Source organism: Pezoporus flaviventris, unplaced genomic scaffold (assembly GCF_033815535.1).
Source record: "Pezoporus flaviventris isolate CSIRO_AGI_PZ_B2104156 unplaced genomic scaffold, CSIRO_AGI_Pfla_v1 ptg000045l, whole genome shotgun sequence".
NCBI classification, from domain to species: Eukaryota; Metazoa; Chordata; class Aves; order Psittaciformes; family Psittacidae; genus Pezoporus; species Pezoporus flaviventris.
In genome coordinates, this window is record NW_026892593.1 from 24,532,365 (window position 1) to 24,557,344 (window position 24,980).

At 36.4% G+C, this 24,980-nt stretch overlaps 1 protein-coding gene across 9 annotated transcripts in view; it reads left to right on the forward strand.

The window, feature by feature from the left end:
* The first annotated feature begins 617 nt into the window (after positions 1 to 617).
* IMMP2L (inner mitochondrial membrane peptidase subunit 2) overlaps positions 618 to 24,980 on the forward strand; it is a 628,424-nt gene continuing 604,061 nt past the window's right edge. For 2 of the 9 annotated variants that reach the window (XM_061467720.1, XM_061467716.1), the window contains exons 1-3: positions 7,145 to 7,292; positions 9,301 to 9,438; positions 14,550 to 14,653. In XM_061467720.1, the coding sequence (XP_061323704.1) occupies positions 9,304 to 9,438; positions 14,550 to 14,653 (239 nt within the window). In that variant the 5' untranslated portion in view covers positions 7,145 to 7,292; positions 9,301 to 9,303. Of the gene's footprint in view, positions 640 to 968; positions 1,043 to 7,141; positions 7,293 to 9,300; positions 9,439 to 14,549; positions 14,654 to 24,980 lie in introns of those variants that run through there. The other 7 variants (XM_061467718.1, XM_061467717.1, XM_061467722.1 and 4 more) reach the window with 7 other exon arrangements.

A 24,980-nucleotide genomic window follows, 5' to 3' on the forward strand; every position in this document is an offset into this window, starting at 1 on the left:
AGCTCCAATCTGCAGCAGCTGTGGTTTCCATCAGTCCGGATGAAATCTGGGATGCACTAGGATGACTAACTCATCAGCTAATAAAATCCTGCCTTTTCTGAGAGGATTACAGTATATCAAATTTACAGAACTGCCTTATACTGGCATATCATGCAAAAACTCCCAATATTACATATTAATACTCAAAACAGTTAATTTTTATCGAACTGCCAAAACATGTCTACAGCAGTGGCGACCTTGTATATCTGCATTTCTGTCACCACGGAAATCACGGCTGCTGCAACTCAACGGCCTCAGGCTTTGGGGCTCTCACACAACTGTAAATACAGACGCTTCAGAAAAGTCAGGCCTTTCTGCAAAAGGCTCTGACACAAGCCAACCCTGTTAGGCCACACCGCCTGCAGAGCGCCGCTCCGAGCGGTCCAGCACTAAGCTCTCGGTGCAACCCCTGCAGCCGGGAACCCGCACCACGCCGGGATCGCATCCGAACGGCCAATTGCAGTCTCCCCACCGGCGGCCCGGTCGGCTCAGCCCAGGCTGGTCCTGCCTCCTCCTCACGCCGCACCCGGCGCTGCCACCGCCGCTAACCCACGTGACCGAGGCACTGCTGGCCCGCCCCCCCGCCGGAGGGAGGAGAGGGTAAGCGGGACGGGGCGTCCGCGGGAGCGGGGTGGGTGAAGCGACGGAAGCCGGGCGGGCTCAGAGCGGAGAGCCGGGGAGGGGAGCTGCTGGCGCCGTGGTGGAAGAGGGAGGGGGACGGGCGTGAGGAGGGAGAGCGTGGGGGTGTGAGAAAGACACATGCCGCATGTGAGCGCGGCCGCCAGCCCGCGCCAGCCTCTCTGTTCCGCCTCTCTGTTCTGTTCCGCCTCTGTTCCGCCCCTGCCTCCGCCCGCCGGCGGCCGTTGGGCTGTTGGTGCCCCCCTGTGGAGGGTCCCGTGGGGCGAGGAGAGCCGAGGAGCGTGGCTTGTCTGCCGGTAAGGGGACCCGCGGAGCCGGGTCCCCAGCACCGCTGGGCGCAGCTCCGCCTCCCGCTCGGGACGAGGTGAGGCGGGGTGGCCGCAGGACCCGTCTCGGTGGGAGACAGTACTCGCAGCGGGGCTGGAGGAACCGCGGCGTACTGGCAGGAGCCCGGCGACAGCGGGCGCCTGCGGTGACAGCCCCGTGTCAATCCGCCGCCTCTCAGCCGTTGTTTTGGTTGGTGCAGGCTCCCTCCGTTGTCCTTCCCTCGCTTACATTACCGAGGTGTTAACTCGCCGGGGGAAGGGACTGGATTAAAAAATTGTGACAATGCTGGTAGTGTGAAGCGCTGTTCTCGTCTGTGTATTCTGACCGGTAGTGGTGATTAAGGGAGGAACTAGCGGCCACGCAGCAAGGTAGAGAAGTAAGGAAGCAGAACACTTGTGTAGGAGGAAACAGGGCTAGAAAGTGGGTTGTGGTTGTGCTCGTCAGTTCATTTGCGTTTTGTCTGCGACTGGAACTTCTCTGCAGTGTTATTGGTCCTGGACTGGAAGCAGTTCTTATTTGGCATTTTCCTGCTTTATTAAGCTTGCATCAGGTCTTGTATTTGTCCCGTGAGGACTACAGTTAATGACAGTTTTCTGGAGTGGCATTGCTGTTACCCTACACCGTGGTCATCTGAGAGATAAATTATTATTTTAGTTTATAATGATACAACTTATCTTGAAGTGGCTGCTTTTCTGTTTCTGGTACTTGTCTTTTTTCCTGTTCTTAGTTTAATGCCTCTCTGTGTAAGTATCACGATGCTTGAAGCTGAAGAGATTGAGCAGTTCCTAGACATGTCTGCGGTGTGCTTAATATTTTTAAGGAAAATTGATCTTTTTTTTGGAAATAATGAAAATCTTAGATAGAAAAACTGCAGCTGAACACCAAATAGGCCCTAACCTCATAATACCTTTTAATTAGTCAGTATTCCATTCTGATTATTTATTTACTTTAAATTGTATCATTGCTGTGCCTTTAAACTGGAATTAATTGAGTACATTGGAATACCACAAAAAGAGAGAGGTGACCTGGGAAAGTTGCTTTATGTCTCTCTAGATAATATTATTGTACCAGCACATTTTTATTTTCTCTTTCTCCTCGAATACCATATGTTACACATAGTTGTTAGTTGCTCAGCTAGGAAGAAAATAGGAATTGTCTTCCAAGCATAATCTATTGACAAATAAAAACTCTTGGAGGATTTCAGGTTAGATGAAATAATTTTTCAAGAAGACTTCAGAATTAAACTTGGCTTTTCCAATATTAAGCTTTGTAACTGAATCCACATGCACTTTGTAAAAAAAAAATAATGTTTTAAGCTGTTGTGACTGGGAGATTTCTAGGAGCCTTCCATTTCTTTTACTTTTAAAATTAAGGATTCTTCTGTTTAACTTGTATTTCATTACCGTAATAAATTTGCTCCTGGAATTGATGGGAGATAACTTTACACATGGTATAGTGGTATCCACATCCATGAGAATAATATTTGGACCATGCTGAATAACAATTTTAAGATTCAAATGGTTTCACAGTCACAGTTAGAATTTTCTGTTGAGATTCCTATAATTTGACTGTTGTGACACAGATTCCAGCTATTTCTGGAATACCTGGATCCTTATGCTTACATTTTAGTTGCTCTGTTTATTCTTAGGACATGAAAACTTGATATGGTAGTTAAAGTTGTTACAAATCCCAGACTCAAAATCAATATGGTGGTGAATGGTTTTCACAGTGGATGCCAGGTACGCTCTTAGAAAGTCCCACAGTGACCTCTAATGTTCAAGGATAAAAGCCGGGTTCTTGAAGTTATTTTTCATTTATTAAATACATTCTCTCTGTTATTTCTTTTGGAATTATTTATTCATGCCATAATAAATATTGTCAGTTATTATTCTGTCCTTATATACTCATTGCATACTTACATACTTGAAAGATTTGTAGTGAGGAAGCTTGTTTCTTGTATTCATTTCTTCTTGTATTAAGTTCATTTTCCATTGGGCTAAAAGAAACTTTCCTGTTCTGTAATTGACTCACTTGTCCTTAATTCAAATGCAGAAACTTCAAGAATAGTTTGTGTCTGTCAATATTCATGTTTTGAATTGAATGTGTTATGCTTGGACCACTTAATTGGATGATATATGAATACTTAATGTTCCATATTTTGATTAAAACTGAGTGTTTCCTCCCCTTCCCTTTTTCATTTGTTTTTTTTGTTTTTAGCCAAGTTTGATTCTGGGTAGCCACAATTAGCATGACAGTTCCATGGTACTTGAAATGACCCAAAGAGCTGACTAGATAAATGTGCAAATGAATGAAAAATCAAAGGTTACGCTATGATTTACTGTAAATATAATTTACAAATTTAGTGAGTTTGGAAGCAACACCTCATTTATGCAGTGAGCTCGAGACCAAAACATAACAGCAGCTGGTAGTTGTTTGTAAAGGGCACTTCAAATCAATTTATAAAATTAACTTGCTTTGCGTGCCCTGAATCTTTAAGCTGAAAGGCAACATAACTTTCAGTTGCAAGAAGCTAAATGTATTATGTTGTTCACTTAAGTGTGTTCCAAAATTGATGTAATTTGGTACTTTTCTTTATGTACAATATATATTGATGAGTAGTTTCTTTGAAGATACAGAAATATGCATAAAAAATTGCAGTATCTTTTATATTAGAACAGCTGGTACTCTGCCAGTCACCTGTGCGATAGTACTTGAAAACTTTGCATTACTTCTTCAGTTTAAGTGCTCTTATAGATTTATTATGTTATAGATTTATAACAATTACTAATTTTTTTTTTAATATAGAAATGTGGTTGTATTGCTGTTCCTTTTCTTCACTGCTTATGTGCATAAAATGGAATCTTGAATAACTTGTCAGAACCGAGGGGTGGCTGATGACTCTCCAGTGTGAAATAGTTGTTACTTTAATTTCTGAGGAAAACTTTCATCTACAGTTGCAGTTTCTTCAATTTTTGCTTTATGTTTGAAGAGCGAAGTGTTTTGTTTGGAAGTACAAGATTGTCCATGAGGGTAAAATTTGTGTCCTTGGGACACAAAATAAATTTGTAAGAATAAGCACTGTGAATTTCTTTCCAGTTGCAACCAACATGTGGACTCAGCCTTTGTACATGAGGCAGATCCCAGTGATGGGATGTAGTAATATTAGGGGGCAAAGTGACTGACCTCGAGAAACAGAACAGCAGAGCATTACAGAGCACACGGGTAGTTACTAAAACTGCTGATCAGGTTAGGATTTTCTGCTTCAATGATACAACAGTGGTTTCCGTGGTGCATGACATTTCCAAACTCACAACAGAGTAGTATTCCTTAATGGTGGTGTGTTGGTGGAAGAACACTGTGAGGAAAACCTGTGTGTAGTGTATAAATAGAATCATAGAATAATTAGGGTTGGAAAGGACCTTAAAATTATCTAGTTCCAACCCCCATGAATGGAATAGAAATATCACCACTATGGTGGAATAATACCAGGATGGAGTTGTCTTTATAGAAGGATAAATGAGAGCTCCTTCTGGAACTAGACAATATTATTAAATGAAAACTTAAATGGACTGATGTATTTTGATTACTCTGAACTGAAAACTATCATAGACCAATGTATTTCGGTCCTTCTGTTGCATTCATCGCCATCATAACTGCGCATCAGCTAGTACCTGGATAAATTTATATGACATAAATTAGCCTACTAAAAAGTCTGCATACTTGTGCCCTTACAAAAAACACTGTACTGTAAAAGTTCTTGAAATATACAACTAAGTGGGAAGTGAGGGTCAGGCTTTATGGCAGTAGTTCGCTCTGGCCTTGTCTCGTGAAAGATTGCAGAAGAGGCACGTGTTGAAAAGATCATATAGATTCTGATACTCAGCGGCATCTTCTTCATCACAATTGTTAGACGAGGTTTAACCTTGTCTTCAAGTTGCAGCAGTCTTAAAACAAAAGCTTTTGTGCTCAATTTTGTATTTCATAGGTTGCAGTGGAATTGGGCTCACTCATGTGGCTTGGTATTTTCTGTTATGCAAATCTTCCTTGTTTTCAAACCATATATTCCAGAATTCTAGTGTGATGTCATTGATTTATAAAACAATACATATTGCAATTGACAGAGAAGTTGGTTATTTCAATAAATTATGGAACTGTATATAGTGTAGTTAGTAATTTTTGAACTAGATCTAATGGGTCCTTTCAAACTAACATGGCAGTCTTGGCTGCATAGTTGTTTTGCATATAGGCTGTAATTCCCTCCTTCCTGTTCCCTTGCATGCCTTCACTAGAAGCACATCAGGGGCCATTTTATTTCCTTTGTGGATGGCTGCTAATGCCTTGTTTTTACAGCTATATTTCCTATCATGCTTCTATGGGTAATTTTTAAGTACCAAGATTTGCAAATATATTGTAACCTGGGGCTTTCTGAATGTTACTTGATGATTTTTCTGCAGGCTGTTTGATAAACAGTGTCTTCTAATGTGCAGGCAAGTGTAGGAAAAAATAAACATTTTATACATAGAGAGCTATCTAAATAGCATCTCTGCTCCATATGTTGTAGTACCCACGAGAGGCTCATTATAATCCCTGGACCTTTTGTGCACCAAATACTTCAGTCCAGATAATGCTGTGCTCCATCTGCCTTAATCTCTGAGCTGCACAATGTGAAATTCTTAATGCTTTGACCTGCTATATGCTAGCATTTTTGATCTTGGATTTTTCTTGTCTATGTTGCCATTTCAAGCAAGTTTTCAAGGTTGCTGCTTTGCAGTTTGTCAGTTCTACTTAATTATTCTGTTTTTTGATTTTTTTTATATGTTTGTTTGTTTTTTCTTAAACCAGGTGTAATTTACAAATGCTGAAACGTGTATGCATCTCCAAATTATTTTTCTATATTTTATGTGTTTGATTTTTTTGCACTTTAAAGTGTTGTGGTTTGTTGATCTTTTTCAAGGTGTTCCCTGCAGAGATCCAGAAATATGCGTTGGTGAAATTACTGTTTTTTTTTTTTTTGAGCAAAGTATCCTTCATTTGCTTCATTGACATGCGTTTAAACCTGCTGTCAGCATAAACCAGGCACTGCACTGGATTTCAAATTTTCACTCTGGAAACATGATGCTTTTAAAATCCATACTTATCTTGGAAGTCTTTTGAATTTTACATACCAGAGAGCTCCACACAGTATCATTAAATGCTGATAATTGGAGATCTCGGTTTTGGAAAGAATTTAAACCAACTGTTACTGATTTATTATTTGGATGAATTTACAATTTTACAATAGTGTATATGATGACTATCTTTTTATGTTTATATACAAGGAGCAGGCCTGCTCAGTTTGTGTCCTGTGGAAAAGCTGTCCTTTTTTTGTGGGAGGTGGGGAACCAGGAAGCTTTCAGAATGTAGTGTGTGACTGGAACTGAAGAATTTATCTTGGTATGGATGGAAAATAAAACCAGTGGTTTGATCAGTTGCCTAGTAGAGGGAGGAAGGTAAGAAAGAACAAAAATAAATCGGGGCATCTAGAGAAGTCACCACAACAGGAGTTGCTGTCTTTGGTGGCTTTACAAATTGATTGCTTGTAGGGGTGCTGCTGGTGTTTTTTCCCCTCATCTTTGGTAGGGGCCTTGTAATAAAAGGAGCCTTTATTGATAGGCCTTATGTGTCCAAACCCATAGAAGTAGGACCTGAACTCCCACCTTTCTTTACAGCTGCTTAATGTTCCTGGTTTTGCCTTGGCCAAGTGATGTACTGAGAATGTACTGTTTTGTCGTAACTGTTTTAACCTGGCTGCTAGATTCTGTGTCACTATTAATTAGCTTGTAGTTCCAGGAGCATATGGTTAGTCTCCTGTGGATTGTCTGACCAGTTACTTCAAGTACTAGGTTTATTTTTTTTTTTAGATACCAGCATGGGGCTCTTGCAAGAAGTTTATTACAAGATCTTTCAATGGATTTAGTAGGAGGAATGGGGTTAACATTCATGCTTCAATACTAGTGAAACATAGGTTTGACTATGGGGAATTTAAAGAGCTAGTAAATTCATCTGATTTCTTTAAAGTTTCAGAAATATTTCCTAAATCAGTCATATTGTGATACATCTGTCAGGCAGTGTCTTTCAGCTCAAAAAGTGACTGTAAGAGAACATGGTAGATACGCTTGTGGGCAAGATCTCAAAATTGTCTTTTCAGGCTGACATTGTTGTCAAAGTGGAGGATGTCTGAGATATGCCAGACCTCCTAGCAGAGTAGGATTCCAGCCAGAAAACTCTAGAGGCAACATTCAGAATCAGTAGGTTGAGAGAAAGGGTGTTGAGGTGTATGAAATTGTATAGTTTGTTAAACAGTAGAAAAACCCCTAAGTTTTAGGGGTTCTCTTTTTATGTGAAATCATTCTAAGGGTAGATCTGTGCTGACTGAGGCAATAGTTTCTTTCTGTGGATTGGTACCAATAACAAGTTTTTAAACGATAAGCTGAAAGTAAAGCATTTTAACATTTGTCTTGAACTGATGAGATTTTTGTTCTGTTCCACAACCTATTTCAAATTCTCTGTGAAAGCTGCTGACGCAAACTGAAAATGTTTCGTGAAATGTGCAGGAAGAAAATATAATCAAATTACAAGCGTTAAGTACACTTTTTAGTAGTTAAACTTGTGTTACGAGCAACAGTTATAGGGGATGGTGAAGCATTTCGACTTAACACCCCCCCAAAAAAAACCAAACAGACAACAAACCACCAAAACCAATCAACCAAAAAAACCTGAACAAAAAATTAAAACCTTGTCAAGGTGAATGTCAGAAGTAATAGTAAAGTTGTTCATGTCTTTTAGAAGACAGATCTTGTCATTGCAAGGCTATTAATACTTATAAAGAATTTTATTGAAGAATATGCTGATGGCTTACTTTGTAGAACTAAGTTTCCTCTCTTCAGCATAATGCTTTATGGAATTAAGAAGTCATATCTGTGACAGAAATACTGCTTTCAATACTGTTGCATCAGCGTGATATGAATTTGTATTTTGCATACAAATAGTTCATCACTTCCATATTGCTGAAAATGCAACAAAGAAAAAATATTATACTGTGAAATTTTAAATATTCTGTTTGTAAGAGGATTGAATGAATCTGCATGTACTTATGTTTTCCATTATTTTGTTTGAAAAATAGTGGTGTTCTTTAATCACACTGAAAGACTCAAAAGTTCAGGGCACAGTCTGTTTTCTCCTATTACTGTCTGTCAGAGTTAGGATGTGATAGAGAGAGCAGGGACTCCACAGGCTGATCTTGTATGTAGTCTACCAGGGATCATTAGGTGGAAACAACAGTTTAAATTGGATTTGCCGGTAGGTGAAGGGCAGCATTTCTTTTAATGAAATTGCGGTTACATAGTCTGTACCTTTGCAGCAGTACCTGGATATTCAGCTTGCTTTTCAGAGGTATAACTAATAAGATAAACAACTTGTGTTTCGGACTAGTTTGTAGATATTTTTCAAGGATATTCAGTGATTCAGGGCTAAATTAATAGATGGGAAATAGCATAAAAAAAATGGTGAGTTCGAGTGGAATAATCCAACTCATGTGTCCCGTGTGCCATTGCTTAGCTGCCCAGCTTCATGAAATGCTTTCAATTTTCTGATGGAGTAGTGAACAGGGAGTTCTGTGTGTCCCTATGATAGACATGACAATTTGAATTGGTTTTGGATATTTGCAGTTACCACAAGTGTGGAAATGATGTGTTTGTGCATTTTTATGCATGGTGATATTGAACAAGGAAATGGCGATATTTTGCAAATAGTCAGCCTTTCCTTACATAACACAATACATATTTGGGGGTCACTAATTACCAGTGTATGGAAATAAAATTATTTACAGGATTTTTGTTGTAAACGCCAACTGAATGCTCTGTAATTGGGTATTTCAATCTAATTGATTTTTAATCCCCCCAACACCTGAAATGCATAATTAGATTTTGTCTGGTTATATCAGTTCGCTTCTTGCTTAGTTAACTGTTACCATTGAGTCATTTTTATCAAGTACTTCTGCTAGTAAAGGATGACAAGAAATGGCTAAATTAGCTAAAGGGTAAATGAATGTCAAGTATCAAGGAAAGCTGATGAAGATTTCTGTTCTGTTCATTTTTGTGTGCAAATTCTACCCCCCCATCCGTGTATACTGGGAGAATGTAACAGTTAATATAATTAATTTATCTTAATTGCTCCTTGTTGGATTGCTACAACGTTGTGTTGTTACTCAAAATTTGTTTTATAACAAGTTTGGGTTTTTTCCCTTGTATTTTTCAGATTATGGCGCAGGCTCAAGGGCTGGGGAAGAGATACATTAAAGCCTTTTTTAAAGGTTTCTTTGTTGCTGTTCCCATAACGGTGACCTTCCTGGATAGAGTTGCCTGCGTAGCAAGGGTGGAAGGAGCGTCAATGCAGGTATTGCCAGAAATGGCTTTTGTCTGTCAGGAGATTAAAAAGAGAACATCTGCTGGTAATAGTAAAGCGGAATATCAGTCTTTTCCCTCCATTGTTATTAAATGACCACATTGTATTATGGAATAGTTTAATTTTGATTTTGTTAAACAAATACTTTCATGATATGAAAAGGTTTTGAGAAGAAAACTTGCCAAAATTTTCTCTCAGTAAAAGGAAAATATAGATATAAATATAAGTAGTGATAAAGATGTATATTTTTTGGTATCTTCCTAGTCCTTTAGCGGTCATCTAGTCTTTGGTTATTCTGAATGTTTGTAGAGTGCAAGAAAATAAATATAAATAGGCAGTGTAACATTTGAAGGATAAATACTCATGATAGTAAACAGCTACTTTGTTTCCTCTGTTATTTGGACTTGAAAAATATATATTGTGATGCAGTTAGCCAATTTTTATGTTGTTACTTTGCATCTTAGATCGTACGCACTGTGTATTGCTTGTGTCACCACTGATTAATTTATTTTGTTCCAATAGTGCAACATTCCAATTAGCAGAGACTAAGGATTTGATTCTTGGATGCCAAGTCCTCTTTCCTGATTATTTAAGTAAGCTCAGAACCTTAAAGAGAGGCTTCATGGCAGTCAAGACCAGCTGCTGGAGTTTGAATTGTGCAGCATTTACACAGACAAAACTTGCTAGAACATGGGGTTGGCTGATGTGTGTTTAATGCTGTAAAAAGCAAGTGGTACGGAAGAGGGAAGGCAAGGTGGCTTTGTGCTTTTTGTGACAGTTTGTAATCTGGTGTATAGCCTCTGTCAAGAAACCACAGCTGGTCTAGAAGGCAGCTCTCACCTCAACAGGGACAAAAGTCAAATCATTGTACTCCAGTAATGCTACAATCCAAGACCAGAAGTTAGTTGTAACATAAAATTGCCTTTGCCCTCTTCATCCATATTATTCTGAATATCATTGATGACCAATCAAAGGTAGGAGAATTTCAGGGTTTACAGTTGCAGAGCCAGAAATTCGCTCTAGAAAGGAGGAGAGGAGTGGGAAACTGGGCAAAATGGTTTCATTACTCTTTTTTTTTCGACTCCACAAGTCTGTTAAGCTCCTCTGGTCAAGACCAGAGTTTTAGATTTCCTTTGAAGTCTAAGTCTCAAGTGTTTGGGAGTCCCCTGGTATTATTCTGGGATGTTGCATTTGTACTCACTTGAAGAGCATATAGTTAAATGTTGTTTATCCATGAAATATTTGCAAAACACTACAGTTATTTGATCAGAGTTACTCAACCTGACAAAGAAGGATACACACTCTGTAGTGGCTAGGGAAAGCAATATGTAGTCACTGGGTGATAAAAATCTAAGCATTTTTTTTTTTTTTGACTAAACGTTCCTTCTGTTGATTGAAGTATGGCTAGCTTTGAAAGCTGACTTTTCTAACTTCACTGACATCTCAGTGTCTGTAAAATTCTCTCTCTGGTTTTATTTTGCACTGCAGCACTGAAATAGAAGTTAGTTTTAAACTTCTATGAATATGGATATTTTTCATACTACAAAAAGCCTCCTTCATAGTGCTTTTGATAAAATACTTACATCCTTGCCAAGATTTAGTAGACACCTAACTAAGTCTGACAGGGGCATAAGGAATATATCCCTCTCTTACAGAGTAGCTTGAAGGAGTACTGGTCATTACATTGCAATTCCATTTATTTACTCTGTTCTTTGGAGTGATCTACCTTGAACGTATCTGAAAGCTATGAGTATGAGGAAGAAGTTCAGTCAGCATGCAGTCATACATCCATTAATTGCGTGCTTCCAATGATATCTTATTGTCTCAATTTGAAGATATCATGATTCCCAAGAATTTGTTTGTAATAGACCTCTAAAATGTCTAGCTGCTTTGTGTACTCATCATTTTGGCTCCTGCTGAGCCTGAAATTAAAAGTTCTGACAAGAAGCAAGGAATAAATCTCTGTCATGCTCTCTCTCCTACTCTTGTTCTCTGTTGTGTGCTGTCTCACCCCCTTCACTTTCTCCTTTTGTTTTGGGCCAGCCTTACTGCTGCTTCATAGTTACTGATGATGATAATACTTTTTGACACCCTGGCAAGCACACTGAATAAAGCTTCTAATGAGAATACAAATTTTCTGATTTATTCCCAATCAATTAAGACAGACTTCATGCATTTCATTGTCTCTAGCTGATCTTGTGTTTCTACAGTGCCACCTGTCATAATTTTCACTTGTGCTGACTGTAACCTATAGGGAATAACAGTGAACTATTGCAGTTTATAATTTTAACAGCATTTAATTGTTTCATTGCCTTCCCCCCCCAAAATTACTGTTTTGTTATGTTGTTTTGGTTTGGTTTGTTTATTTTGTATTTTTTCATCCCTACGTGAGATGGCTTTGTTTCTTAGGATATGATAGATTATTGTGCTCATCTAGCATTTTGTTAGTAGTGTGTTTCAAGTGAGTTGTAATCTGGTTTTAACATTGAATGCAAATGACACAAATAACTGGTAGCATGATTTCTTAATTGGCTGTTGTGGATTTTTTGTAATTCCTCTTGTATTGCTGGATGTATACATTAAAATGTATGCCATATGGACATCTTGATATCCATTTATGTTTTTCTTTTCTATTGAGTTTCATTGCTTCTCTGGTATTGTGAACTCTTTTCACATAATGATATGGAAGAGGGAACCCCCCCAATGGATATATAAATCTGTAAGTTCATTAAATCAAATGGACTGTTTTCAAGTGTGATGGAAGATGACAGCATTAAGTGCAACTTTATATACAAGTTCTATTGCAAACAATTTAATGCCAAGGATTATAGCAAGTAGCCTGACTAGCGATCTCTGACGAAGCACACTTATTACAGCAGCAAACATTATCGAATGTTCTATTCCATTATGCATAATAGCAGTTGTAATTATTCTGTGGCAGTTTCTTCTAACTTTATTATTAGGATTACTGTACCTAAGCCTGTGTGCTCATGTGGATATTCTTTCTTCTCCCCAAGCTATAAGCAAATAAGTTGTGACCTTCTGGTATTCACTAGCAGCATAACAACTATCAAGTTAATCATTATTTATAGTAAAAGGGCATGCTTTTACCCTTCTACTTATGGAACCTCATGTCCTGTGAGGCTTCATCATATGGCTCAGGATCTCAATTTGCATGCTTTTAGTGTAAATTAGTTAGTAATTGTAAAGAGTGAATGCTTTGTGACTTTTACACCACAGTTCTAAATTAAGACCTGTGTGTCTCATTTGCATCAGGCTATTATGCCAAGAACTTGGGCAAACAAGTTATAATGTTTTGAGCTAGAAGGAAGAAGCAGCCCCTGTATTTTTTTCTTATACAAATACAGAGCCATTGTGAGCCTGTTGACTGCTTTTATGGAAGCTTTATTTTTTTTTTTTTTCCATACCGGAGACCTTACTACTGGTAAAAATGCCGTGGGGACTAAGTTATTTCTGAACATACGGCATTAAATACTTACAAATACATAAATTGTGATTCCACAACAAGATGTTACTTATATTAGAGAAAGACTTGTTGATGTAAAATGGAAGTTGTCGCATTCTAGTTTTCCTTACACTTCTACCAAAGTAATATTTTCTTCTGGGTATTTTGAATATGTCATGTTGTTTTGTAAGAAAGAAAAAAAAAAATCTCTAAATTGCCAGATTTCTCAGCAATATAATTCTGATACGTAATGAGTTGGAGGTCAACTCTGTAAATCAAAACCACATGAGCAATGTATTCTTAAAAATAACAAGCAATATGGCAATACATTTAGAGTGTTCTAAATTAAAAAGATTATGCAATATCTAGAAGTATTTAAACTCTAAAGCATTTCCTTTGTTTAAATACAGAAAACAGTATGAGTCAATGGGGTAATGCAACGAAGGCAATACTGTAACTACCTGGTGTATATTTCTGTAAGGTGAAATTGATACAGATTTAGTTGAGAGGGAATGTGTGTGGAACACTCATATAAATCTCTTCTAAGTATCAGCTGCAAAATACATTATCTTTTGGAAGAATAGATTTAGAATTTCCATTTCTTTTGATGACCTTTTTCTGCCCTTTAGGTACTCGAGCTGCTTTGAGTACCAAGCAGTTTGCTTTGTGAGAATATATCGTATGTGTGATTCTTGCTTTGTAAGATCAGCTTGTTTGTCTTGTACTTAGTATCATTGTTAGCTTCTGGTCCATATGCACCTGTGTTTGGTAAAATGAGTATGACTGCAAATTGTTTCTGAATTTGTGTGTAAATAATTTGTATGTAAAGATACTATCCTTTAGTGGGAGATGCTATGAAGGTGGAAAATAATTCTGGAAATCCTGATTAAAAATAATAATAAAATATTTGTTAATTAGCTTCCGGTTTTCATTTTTCTGGTTCCTGCAATGCATAGGCTGTAGTAAATAAAATAACAATGAGTGTTAATATATTTATAGCTTAGACTTGGACCATATTTCTGACTGCTAGAGGTGATTTGCTTTGAGCAGGCTTACTTGACTCGAAAGTTTCCTTTTTAGTCCATAACTAGCCTTGTTTGCTGTTTAACTAAACATATTATGTATCCTGTTACACGAGGCCTACATTTACTGGCAGTGTCAATATGTGCTGTAGGGTTTGTTTTTTCCCTTTGCAAAGGGTGCTGAGATTAGTATTGTTACAAGTATGTGTTTCACTTTTAGTTTGTTATGCTTGTATAAGCAGTAAGATGTGTGTGGAAAACTTGCTTTTTCTGGGAATTAGTGGTTTTGGTTTTCCTTTGGTTTTAATGTTAAATAATATACAGTAAAGGCAATCACTTCTTTTCATTAGGCTTGTCATAAGTATGTATCTTGCATAACTTAATTTGCATGCAGTAGTGCGCTGAAAGATATGAACTACAGTTCTAATAAATCAATGACATTTAACATGGCATTTAATAAAGAAATATATTTCCCAGAATACATGGTCCTTTTTTAGTAAGTGGGTACTTTTTTACTGATTTAATGGATTTCACCCGCTGATGGAATGAGAGGTAGGTGGAAGACTCATAGAGGAAATGTACATCTAAAGCATTTTTTTCCTCTCCTCTCTCAGCCTTCTTTGAATCCTGGGGGAAGACAAGCATCTGATGTAGTGCTCTTAAACCAGTGGAGCATTCGAAATTATGATGTACAACGTGGGGACATTGTGTCATTGGTGTAAGTGATTTTACATACCTTCCCATACATCCTTATACAAATGTTGAGCTATCAGTATTTAATATTTAATCTAGAATACTGTCCATATCCATATGAGTAAAGAACATGACATTTTAATGATGCATTATTGCTGTTCCTATAATCAGTTTTCAAAACTCAGATGTTCAAAGAATGCATTACCAAGTTTTCACTGGAAAGGAATGCAGTGTAAGATATTATGTGATACAGTATATATGTGTATCAAAACTGCCAAGAAAAAAGACCTGTGGGATAAAAAGAGAAAATAGATAAAACATTACGTGGCTTAATGGAGTATACTTCTAAAGTTGTTTGGCTGTGTGCGTATATTTGTGAGAAAAACAATGTTTCCGTAGTAATTAATACTTTTGTTTCCTTTTTCTTTTTTTTAATGGAGAAATCTGGGTACTGCACAAAATTTTAACTGAGATCACAAGACTTCAACTGTCTCCATGAAGGATAAATGTAACAAAAAAACCCCCAAACCCACGAAAATTTTACAATTATAATGGCGAGGTCTATGTATCAAGCCAAAAGGTGGCAGTGTTTCGCTGTTGAAGGTATTCGGAACTAAGGAAATTCCATTTCAGCCTTCATGTAATGTAGAAATGGAATGTCAAAGTGAGCATAACTGACACAATGATATAATACATACTAATACTACATGCTTGGATAGTTTTAAGCTTAAGGTTTTAGTTTTGTAAGTGAAATGCACAATATGTAGTTTATGACAGAACTGTCTTTGGAAGCTGTGTTATCTGGCTTTCTTTTTGTCATACATCACCTTTAATTGTCCCATTTTTTGTTGCCTACCTCTTCACTGTAGTAGTAATTCATATGACAGTTTTCACTACTAGCTCTTAAAGCAAACCTTCCCATGTAGTCTTCTTTTGTTAGAAACTTAAAATACACTTGATGGTCTGCCTTACTCTATGTCATATAAGAATTTCTGTAAGTGGTCCAGCAACAAATATAAATTTATTAATATTTGAACATCTAATATTGCAAATGGACTCCAATTGCAGGTTGCTTAATGATTGCTTGTAAAATTTAATTCAACCTGTGTGCATCCCTCTATCCAGGTCATGCTCTGTGATTGTTTAAAACAGTGAATGTAACTGGTTAGTAATTATTAGACTGAACAGAAGATGAGCATGTTGTCTGATCAGAAAACAGAATTAATAGTTTCAGTATACTTCTTGAAGGTTTGTGGTACCATCTGAGCCATCTGGATTGATTGCTTTCACTTTGCTGTATGTTTGGCATGATAAATAATATTTTAGATTCTGTGGTTTGTTTGTATGCTATGAAAATTTTGCCTGTTCGGATGGAGCTTAGGTACACCCACATGGAGGAAGTCCAGGATTTTCTTAATCTTTAGGGAAGTAAACTGAATAATTGGACTAGAGAAGTCAAAAAACACTTTAAGAACAATACAGAGGAAGTTAAACAATGTAAAACTAATCTAATAGTTCTGATACAAAAATATTGAAAGATATTTTGTACATCAGTAACAATTTTTAAGTTGTTAAATATTTCATGATACGGGTTTGTTACAAGCTTTTATTAAAAGTTTTTGATTTTGGTGTAAGGACTTGCAGGATACAGTGTCTGGATGTGATTTTGTACCCATGTGTGTTGTTTTAGGCTTAACTTTTGGCACAAGAGGCCTTTATTGTGTAAGCAGGTTATTTTTGTCTTTTTGATTATTTACGTATGACTTCTGTAATTCACCAGTGAGTAGACATCCTACATATATGCATGAATTTTACCCAGTGGTTCTCTGAGGATTTGGCTGATTCAGGCAAGGCGTGAATGGGGAGGGCCAGTCTTCTGTCAGCTGCTGCTTTTTCTGTTCCTATCAAATTCAGATGAGAAAGTGTTGGTGTGACTGAGATAGGCAGATGGATATGTAAACCTTCTTGTATATCCTATTTGGCTGTTTAACATTTATCTACTGTCTCATCTTTGCCAAGTCATAATAGAAAATAGCTATGAGGTTGCTGGGGGGCGATCTTCTGCTGAATAAGAGCTGAGGTCAAATGCTACTTCATAGCAGCTTGACCATGGCCATCTTCACACCGTTAGAAATACTGTGTCATTCTGAATGGATGCTGTTTCTATCAGTACTCTTAAAAGGGATTATTGAGATCCCAGCTGGCAAAGTCCAGTGTAAGTAGATGGCCAACAACCAAATCTTGGAGCAAAGAGCTGAGTTAGTCTTAGTGGCCCTGGATGCCCCAAGAGAGGATCAGTCAGCCTGTGATTATGCTTGTGATACTGCTTGCAGATCCAGAAGTTTTTCCCGTCATCCAATCTTGTTCTTGATGAACAGATATATATTTATTTGCTGACTTTGATTACAAATGAGCATCCTGTCCCCAAACGGTTGTTGGAGCTTTTGCTCCAATTAAATGAAGACTGCATGTTTATGGAGATGTGTCATGTGACTCTGTCATACCTGTCTCTGCATCTGATGTAGATGTAACTATGCATTACAACCACATCTGTGAAATTAGCTGATATTTTATTCTCAAAGGAGAGAATAAGTTGGTAGCAAGGAATGATTTGTTTATGTGCAATTTAGTGTTTTACAAATAGTTGAATTTTATCTCATCTTTTTAGAAGATGTGTTAACATTTTTCCTTTTAGTTTGAACTTGTTCCTTATTGATTACCTCCATTAAGAGAGTTCAGTGTTACATGTTAGAACTTTTGAACTCAAAATTTTAAGTTGATTCAAAATGAAGAAAAATTAGTATCCTTAATTCAATCACTTGCTTGAGTGCCTAATTAGGTACTGCTATATTACTGGTATTTAATAAATTAAAAATCAAACCAGGAATTTTTTTTCAGTAAATTAAATAATTTTCATTATTGTGTATTCTGAAATACTACCTCTGAGTCTACCTCTGAGTCACTTAAACAGGTGCAAAAAAAGAAGTGTTTTCTTGTTTTTTTGTTTCGTTTTGTTTTATTTATTTATTTATTTTATTTGGAAGTGCATTTATTTATCTTCAAAGAGAGAACATAAGTTATCACACATGAGGTCATCTTTAGAACATAAATGAATGCATTTTTTTGCCAGGCTGACCTTGATCTTTCAATAGATTTTGTGGTGAAATGGGCATTTTGTTTTGTAAGAGCTCTGCTGAGGTAATACCAACAGTTATGTGGAACTTTATCAGATATTGCAGAATGAGTTATGAGCAGGCTTCTCCCAGCTGGTTTTACTCTGTAAAGCTTGAGTGCCAACAGCATTGTAGCTGTAGCAGTACGCATCTCAGTGTGGGCTGTACAGCTCATGCAGGTCCTTGGGAATATATACTGCAAGTGGAGTTCCTGGTACTAATGCAGCTAGTGCTCTTCCACTGTGTACTAATGGACATTTTTGCCAATTTATCTGTATGTAATTTGGCTTTAACTGTGTACAAATGCAAGCGTTGTTATAAAAAGATATAGCCAAAGAGTGATTTATAGCTCTACAACTTATTTTGCTTGTCTCTGCTGAAAACCTTGTATTCTGAATGTAAAATTGTGTGCCCTCTTTTTATTACAAAATTCCTGTCTTAATGTAGAAGGCTATTGCAACATGTAGAAGACACAAAATCAGCGTATGTATGTAGAATGGGTATTTTATCAGTATGACAAAATTTAGTAAGCTTTTGAAATGAAAGCACAATAATATTAATTCAGGCATTTAAAATGGGGTTTTTATTTTTTTTGGATAAGTTTGAACGTTGGCTTGGTTTTAGTTGTAGGTTTCTAACAAAGGACTTAACAATGCAGTATAAATCGTAGTGTTAAATTTTTTGATTGATGAAATGGTCAAGACTGTAAATATTTATAGATACTAATTTTAGTCTTTGGAGGTTGTGTTACTTCTGTAATAGAGAGAACATCTTCTCCAAGGTGTGACTGAGAGTGGGAACCTACTTGCTGGGTAGGTTGCTACATGTTGATGTAGCATTTCTGATTTCACCATTTCTGATGTTGAATATATGCTTATGTGTTAGATAAAAATAGCTACACTAATTTAATCCAGAAAAAGACTGAGAACCAATGTTGTTTGTTCTGTACATTCAGGATAGTGACATGCTTCCAAAGTTTTGAACTACAATAGCTAAATGAAAATGGCCAGTATATTTAAAAACATGTTTTTAAAGGTCAGCTATAATAATAAGGAAGCAAATATTTTATATTTTGCCATTTTCTTGTGAGTCCTCAAATAGAAGCATAATAATTTTAATTAAAAATTTTTACATTGAAAGTCCCTTGACTTTTTTTCTTTAAAAAAATAAATAAATAAAAAAAAAGCATAATTCCTAGTGGCTTCTGTCAATCCTTCCTCTAACTGTAAAATTATCTTCAGGCCTTCTGGCAAATTCCCTTACTTGTGGTAACTGCTACGGATATTCATGTAAGGTTATGTGTGTTTGAGCTCTGAAAAGTCCAGTGGAAATCAGCATTCCGGAAGAAGAATCAAAGTATTGTGTGTAAGATTGCCTTTGTGGCTGTGTCCTCTACTGATATCTGTTCAGAAATGAGAACTGGAAAGTTAGTTGCTGTGATAATTTTACATGATGGTTCAACAAGTTTAAGCCAAATCACACAAATCTGAATAATTCAAATTTTAAAGGAATATGGTCCTGTTCAGTTGATGGAAACATAAAAGTTCTCAAATGGTGCAAAGTGAATGCATAATAGTCATAAAACAACATTAATTGGAATTTCATTACTAAGACTAGCCTAGTAAAATAAAAATCAGTAAGAAGATCCTTACTGAAGAAACTGACTCGAATTTGAATCAGTAGTTGTAATTATGAAAAGACTTTCTACTAAATTCTGATGGATGTAATGTTAAGTGATACTTAATGGTTCTTGCATTATTTTTAGGAAAGTTTCATTCTGACTAAAATACTGAACAAGCTTTTACGAATACCTCTGCTTGACCTTCTTAAGCTTTCCAATTTCTGTTCTATTTTTGTTTGTACTTAGGTCCCTGTACCAAGTCATCTGTCTTCTAGCAGGTAGGACACTGCAAAGGAGGTTGTGCTGACATAGAAGCTAAATAATCACTTTGCTTTCTGTGCCTCAGTGACCTCAGAAAATCTTTTATTATTCTCTTCTTTTAGCTGTGAAAAAAACCCTCATACTTTTCCTGATAAAAATTTTATATGTAGTTCTACTTTTCTTATCTGTGTTACAATCTATACTTGGAGTAGATATCATGCTTTATATGAGCGTGTTAATACTATTGGTCTTCTATTTATAAAGTAAGTAAAATCCATTTTCTAAAGAAAGATTTCAGATACTCTACACTATCCCCAGTTTTATTATGCAGTGTTCAGTATTAGCTTAAGCAGGCAGTTACTGTAATACTGTCGAAACTGAGCACTTGTGGAGGAAAGAAGTTGTATTTAAAGTTATGGTTATTTAATTCAAAGTCTGTGGATATAAGTAGAATGTTTACAAGATTTGATTGCAAGAATCATTGCTGGAGAGAGTCTGGATAGCATCTTTAGGCCAAAAAGTAACATATATGAATGTTAGGGTTTACAGATTCTTTAGTGGTCAGATTGCAATTTGGAGAGTTAAAAATAAAATCTCTTTTCTAAAAAGGTAATGATGTGGAAGTCAGATATTGTGGGCCATTTGTGAAAGAGGTATTAGTTGGGAAGACCACTACATTTTTGTAAGTGGTGCCCATGAGAACTTGATATTCTGGTTGATTTTGATTTTATTTGCCTTGCTATTGAATTAAGTACCTTGCTGTTGAATTGAGAAACAAATTGTTCCTTGGGGAATGTTAATTAGAGTATCTATTAGACTTCTACACTGCAAGTTTACTAAACCCTATTTCTTTGATTACTGACTTGAGCTGATCTGACAAAAGTGAACATTAAACTTATATTCATTGTGCTAGCATAAACCAGAATGTGGGCAGTTGATAATTAAGAAAGAAGAATTTGTCATTCTATCACAGCAGTGTATATCAGATAAAATTATTAAATCTGCATGAGGTACTTGACAAGATTTAAATGGATCTAGAACCTTGCTAGATCTACTGGATCTAGAACATCAGTAATTCTGGCTATAAAAGCAGATGTTGAGATTTAATAACAGGAGACCATTGTCTGAATAGTTTCGTTTTGTTTTTTTTTTTTTTTTAATTCTAGTTAGCTTTCCATGAATAAATGTATGGACATCAGTGCCGTTGTCAAATTCTGTTTAAAATGTGAATTCCTATTAGGAAATGATTTAATCCTAATGACTGTTAATAAGATAATTCCATCAGTTCTTATTTGAGGTTTTGCTCTCATAGTGGCTGAAGAGTACAACTTGGAAAAACTGCAAATCACTATCAACATGTCTTTTGCTGTCAGTTTTGGTTTGTTTTGTTGTTTTTTTTTCTGTTGTTTTTTTTTTTTCACTGCACATACATTTTGCTTTTCATTTAAAATGCAGCATAAATGATTTAATTTCAGGTAGTCGTGCAAGGAGCAGGGAGTTGGACTCGATGGTTGTTATGGGTCCCTTCCAACTTGAGATATTCTATGATTGAGAGACTTGACGAAAAATTAAGATTAGGTGTACAGTCTGTGATTTTTGGTTGAATAAGACTTTTACTGATATAAGTAGCATAACTTTCACTAAGACATATTCTAGTGAAAATGGAGGGAAGTTACCATCTTGCCAGCCTCAGTACCAGTTCAATGGCATCAAGATTAAAGCATTTCCATACAGGATGATTTACAGATCTGTACTCATTGTTCCAAGTATTTTGTTTCTTGGCCCATCTGTATTTACGTTGGAATAACTGTGAGTTATGTTGCAACTCAGCCAGATTAGGATGTGAATAAAGTTTCATCTGGATATATATGCATGATTCTTTGGAAAGCAAGGAAGATGGGAGAAGAACTGGTTCTGTTGTGATCTTTAAATTGTAAGATGATCGGATAGGGTGTTAGCAGCTAATTCATACATAAGGAGGACCTCTGTTTTGCTGACCGAGGACTGTTAACAATAGTTTTTAGTCTCAAAACTGATTTATTAATTCCATTCAATTACTTTAACCTTTTAGGCATATGAAGAAGAGAAGGGGGGGAATAGAACAAGGTTTGTTAGAACAAATAAAATAACCTTTAGGTGCTTCTAAAACAAGAGGGGAAAAAGGAGAAAAGATAACTGCATAGAATAAGTTTTTATACTGGTCTGATGATGGACAGTCACAGTATGTTGGGATCCTGGGCCTAAGAGGACAGCTGCTTGAAATGTCACAGAAATTACAGCCATGATTTGGTTGGCTGGAAGTCTGTCTCTGGTTCTGTAACTCTGCCTTACAGTGTCATGGTTGACTGCTGTGCGAATGTCATGTTGAGCAAAAGGAGCTAGAAACCTGCCTTGGTTTAGAAAAATGTCATTTTTACATTCTGAAATATTTATAATTTAGATGCTAGGAACTTGCTTTGCTTTCAGCAGGATCTGGTGATGTAAATGCTTGCTGTGATGTATATACAGAAAGGTAACCGTGTATTTTTCCTAAATATATTTTTTTTTCTTTAACCTTAAGAAAAGTTGACAGTTCTGATAGGGAAATATTTGATATATTTTTTTCAGTGCATTTCTAAGTGCTGAGAAGTAATTACAAGCTATTTATGGTTGTCATTTCTTGTAGCTACCTAGACCTAGGAAAGGTTTTACAAGTGAGTGAAATAGGCTGTACAAAGTCATAGGTATTCATATGGTTATCCTTGCACAAAAATATCAAGTGTACTTTTGAGTATGACAAGTATAAATGGACCATAATATTTGAATGTGTACTCAACCTGCTGAACAGATAGCTTGAAGCTTTAGAGGATTGTTAAACTGAAAGTATAGTTTGTTGAAAGTAATTTTTTCTTTTCAAGGCAAAGGACTTGAGAAAGCTGATGCACCCACTGTGATTCCTAAAGAAGGTAACATACCAAAGGTTCCACTGAACTGGTGACATGCTGAGTGCTGAATTGATGAAATACTAGATTCAGTTTAAGATAAGCTTCTCACAAGATTGAGATCTTACATTTCATGTTTCTTTACTTGAGTTGTGAATGATACACATTTTGGGTCTAAATGCTGTATCTACTTCTATTATGAAGAAGTTGTTCTATACTTAGAAAGGGAGTAGTGAAAAGTCTTTTTTGTAGAACAGCTCTGAAGATAAGCTCACCTTCTCCGTATGAAACCATTCTCTATCAAAGATGACCAGTTCTTTAACATCAAGGTTTGCATATTCCAATGTGAAGTTCTGCTACCTGCAGTAATATGAAAGCTTTAAAAGAAAAATTTATGTAGGATGTTGTAATGTGATTCAGGAATGTTTAAAGCCTAGAATGCAGAAATTTTTAAGCGATAAAGCTTGGTAATTTTATTAATTTTTTTATTTATTTTTTTTTTAAATCCTGGACGTAAGCTATTAAATAAATTAAATTGGTTCTGTAGCTTTTGAGTATGTAAAAGGATACCTAAATACATTTTGCCCTTTAGTACAGTTAGGCTGCTTTTATGTTGTGTACAATCTGGGAAGTACTGAACGTTTTATTATACTGATGTTTTATTATATGGGATATTTCATACTGTATGTTCTCGGACAAATTATAGTTTAAATAGTGCCACCGCTGACTTCATATCTTCTAGTAATAACTTCCCCAAAGCCAGTATAGTCTGTCGTATTATGAGCATCCATAAATATTAACTGCAGGATGTTACTTCTAGGAATCTTTCAATGAACTATACATATGCTGACAAAGTGAATTCTGCTTACCCATCAAAACTATTTATTTCCAATCTAATTGGTGAAGTTGGAAGAAAAGCCATGGGTCTTGACCTGTGCTGAGTATATTGTGACATGCATATTTTTGCATCTAATAAGTAGAGTCTTGGCCTTGTATTCTGGGTTGTGGTTTTTTGCGTTTTTTTTTTTTTTTTTTTTTTTGTTGTTGTTGTTGTTGTTTTTGGGTTGTTTTTTTTTTTCCTCCAGGCTGTTAGCAAAGACAAAAACAAGGGAATGGCAAATTATCAGGTTTAAAGTGATAATTAACCTTATCACTGTATTTTCTAGGGAAATGATATTAGGCTGTATTCATGAATGTAACACTATTTTTTTATGGGCAATCAGCTACAGCTGGAAAGTGCAACTGAACAAAATTTAGCTCTAAATACATGCATATATGTTGGTTGAGCTGAGAGGGCACCTTCCTGCTGTTGTCAACTGTCTTATCTGTTGATTAGCTGCAGAAAAGTGGAGTCAAATTCTTCTCAGAGGTGCACAGCAAAGTGACAAGAGACAGTGGTCACAATTTCAGCAGGGGACATTCTGACCATATACAAGTTAACAAAATGCAGAATTGGAATGGCTGATTCATTAGCTACATGGATTACGAAACCTTCATCCTTAGAGGTATTTAAAACTTGACTAGCAAAAGCCTGAGCACCCTGATCTGCGTTTGCCACCAGTACCAGTTTTGTACCATTTTTGGCCAGCACTTGAAGCAGATGACTCCCAGAGGTCCTTCCAACCTAAATTATTCTGTCTACATCAAATGGAATTTCAGTATTGGAACTTTTAAGATATGAGGTATTACAGCTATACACTTCCAAAGTTAGAAGTCAACATTACCAGTCAGTGTTTACAATATATATTTTAAATTTGTTTTATATCATGGAAGCAGAGTTTGTAAAACTCATTTTGTAGATGCAGTTGTAATATTTTTGTTATAGCATCTTCTAAAAGACCCAGTCATGCACTGTGAGCCTGTTGTGTTAATAGCTGAATGTACAGAGAATGGTAAGATTGCATTTGGGTTTTATAACTAAAATGCAAATTCTCTAAAGGAGGAAACAACAGGTAGATACAAGCAGATGTGTGGTGAAGCAATTGGTGAGGTGAGTGGCAGCCTGCATGCAGACAGCTGAACACTGGGTCATGTTTGACATAGTTTAGTAAAGGGGAACAGCTTTGCAAATGTGTGTGGAGAGCAGTTCCCAAGTGAGAAGAGGAGCCTGGAAAAGTACACAGGTAATTGTTTGCTCACTTGTTAAATTTTCAATTAAGTCTGACCAGATTCATTCATAAGGGACAGGGTCAACATTTTGACTGTAAATCAGAGAAATTCATCAAGACTAAAATATAAAGGACACCTAAAATGAAGGCCAAAAAAAAAAAAAAAAAAGATAGAAAACTGAAAGCACAGAGAAGGGTTACCTGTAAGTTTTAGTGTCATGCCTGAAATGTAATGACAATGTAGGAAGAATCTGTAAGAATCTTTTTC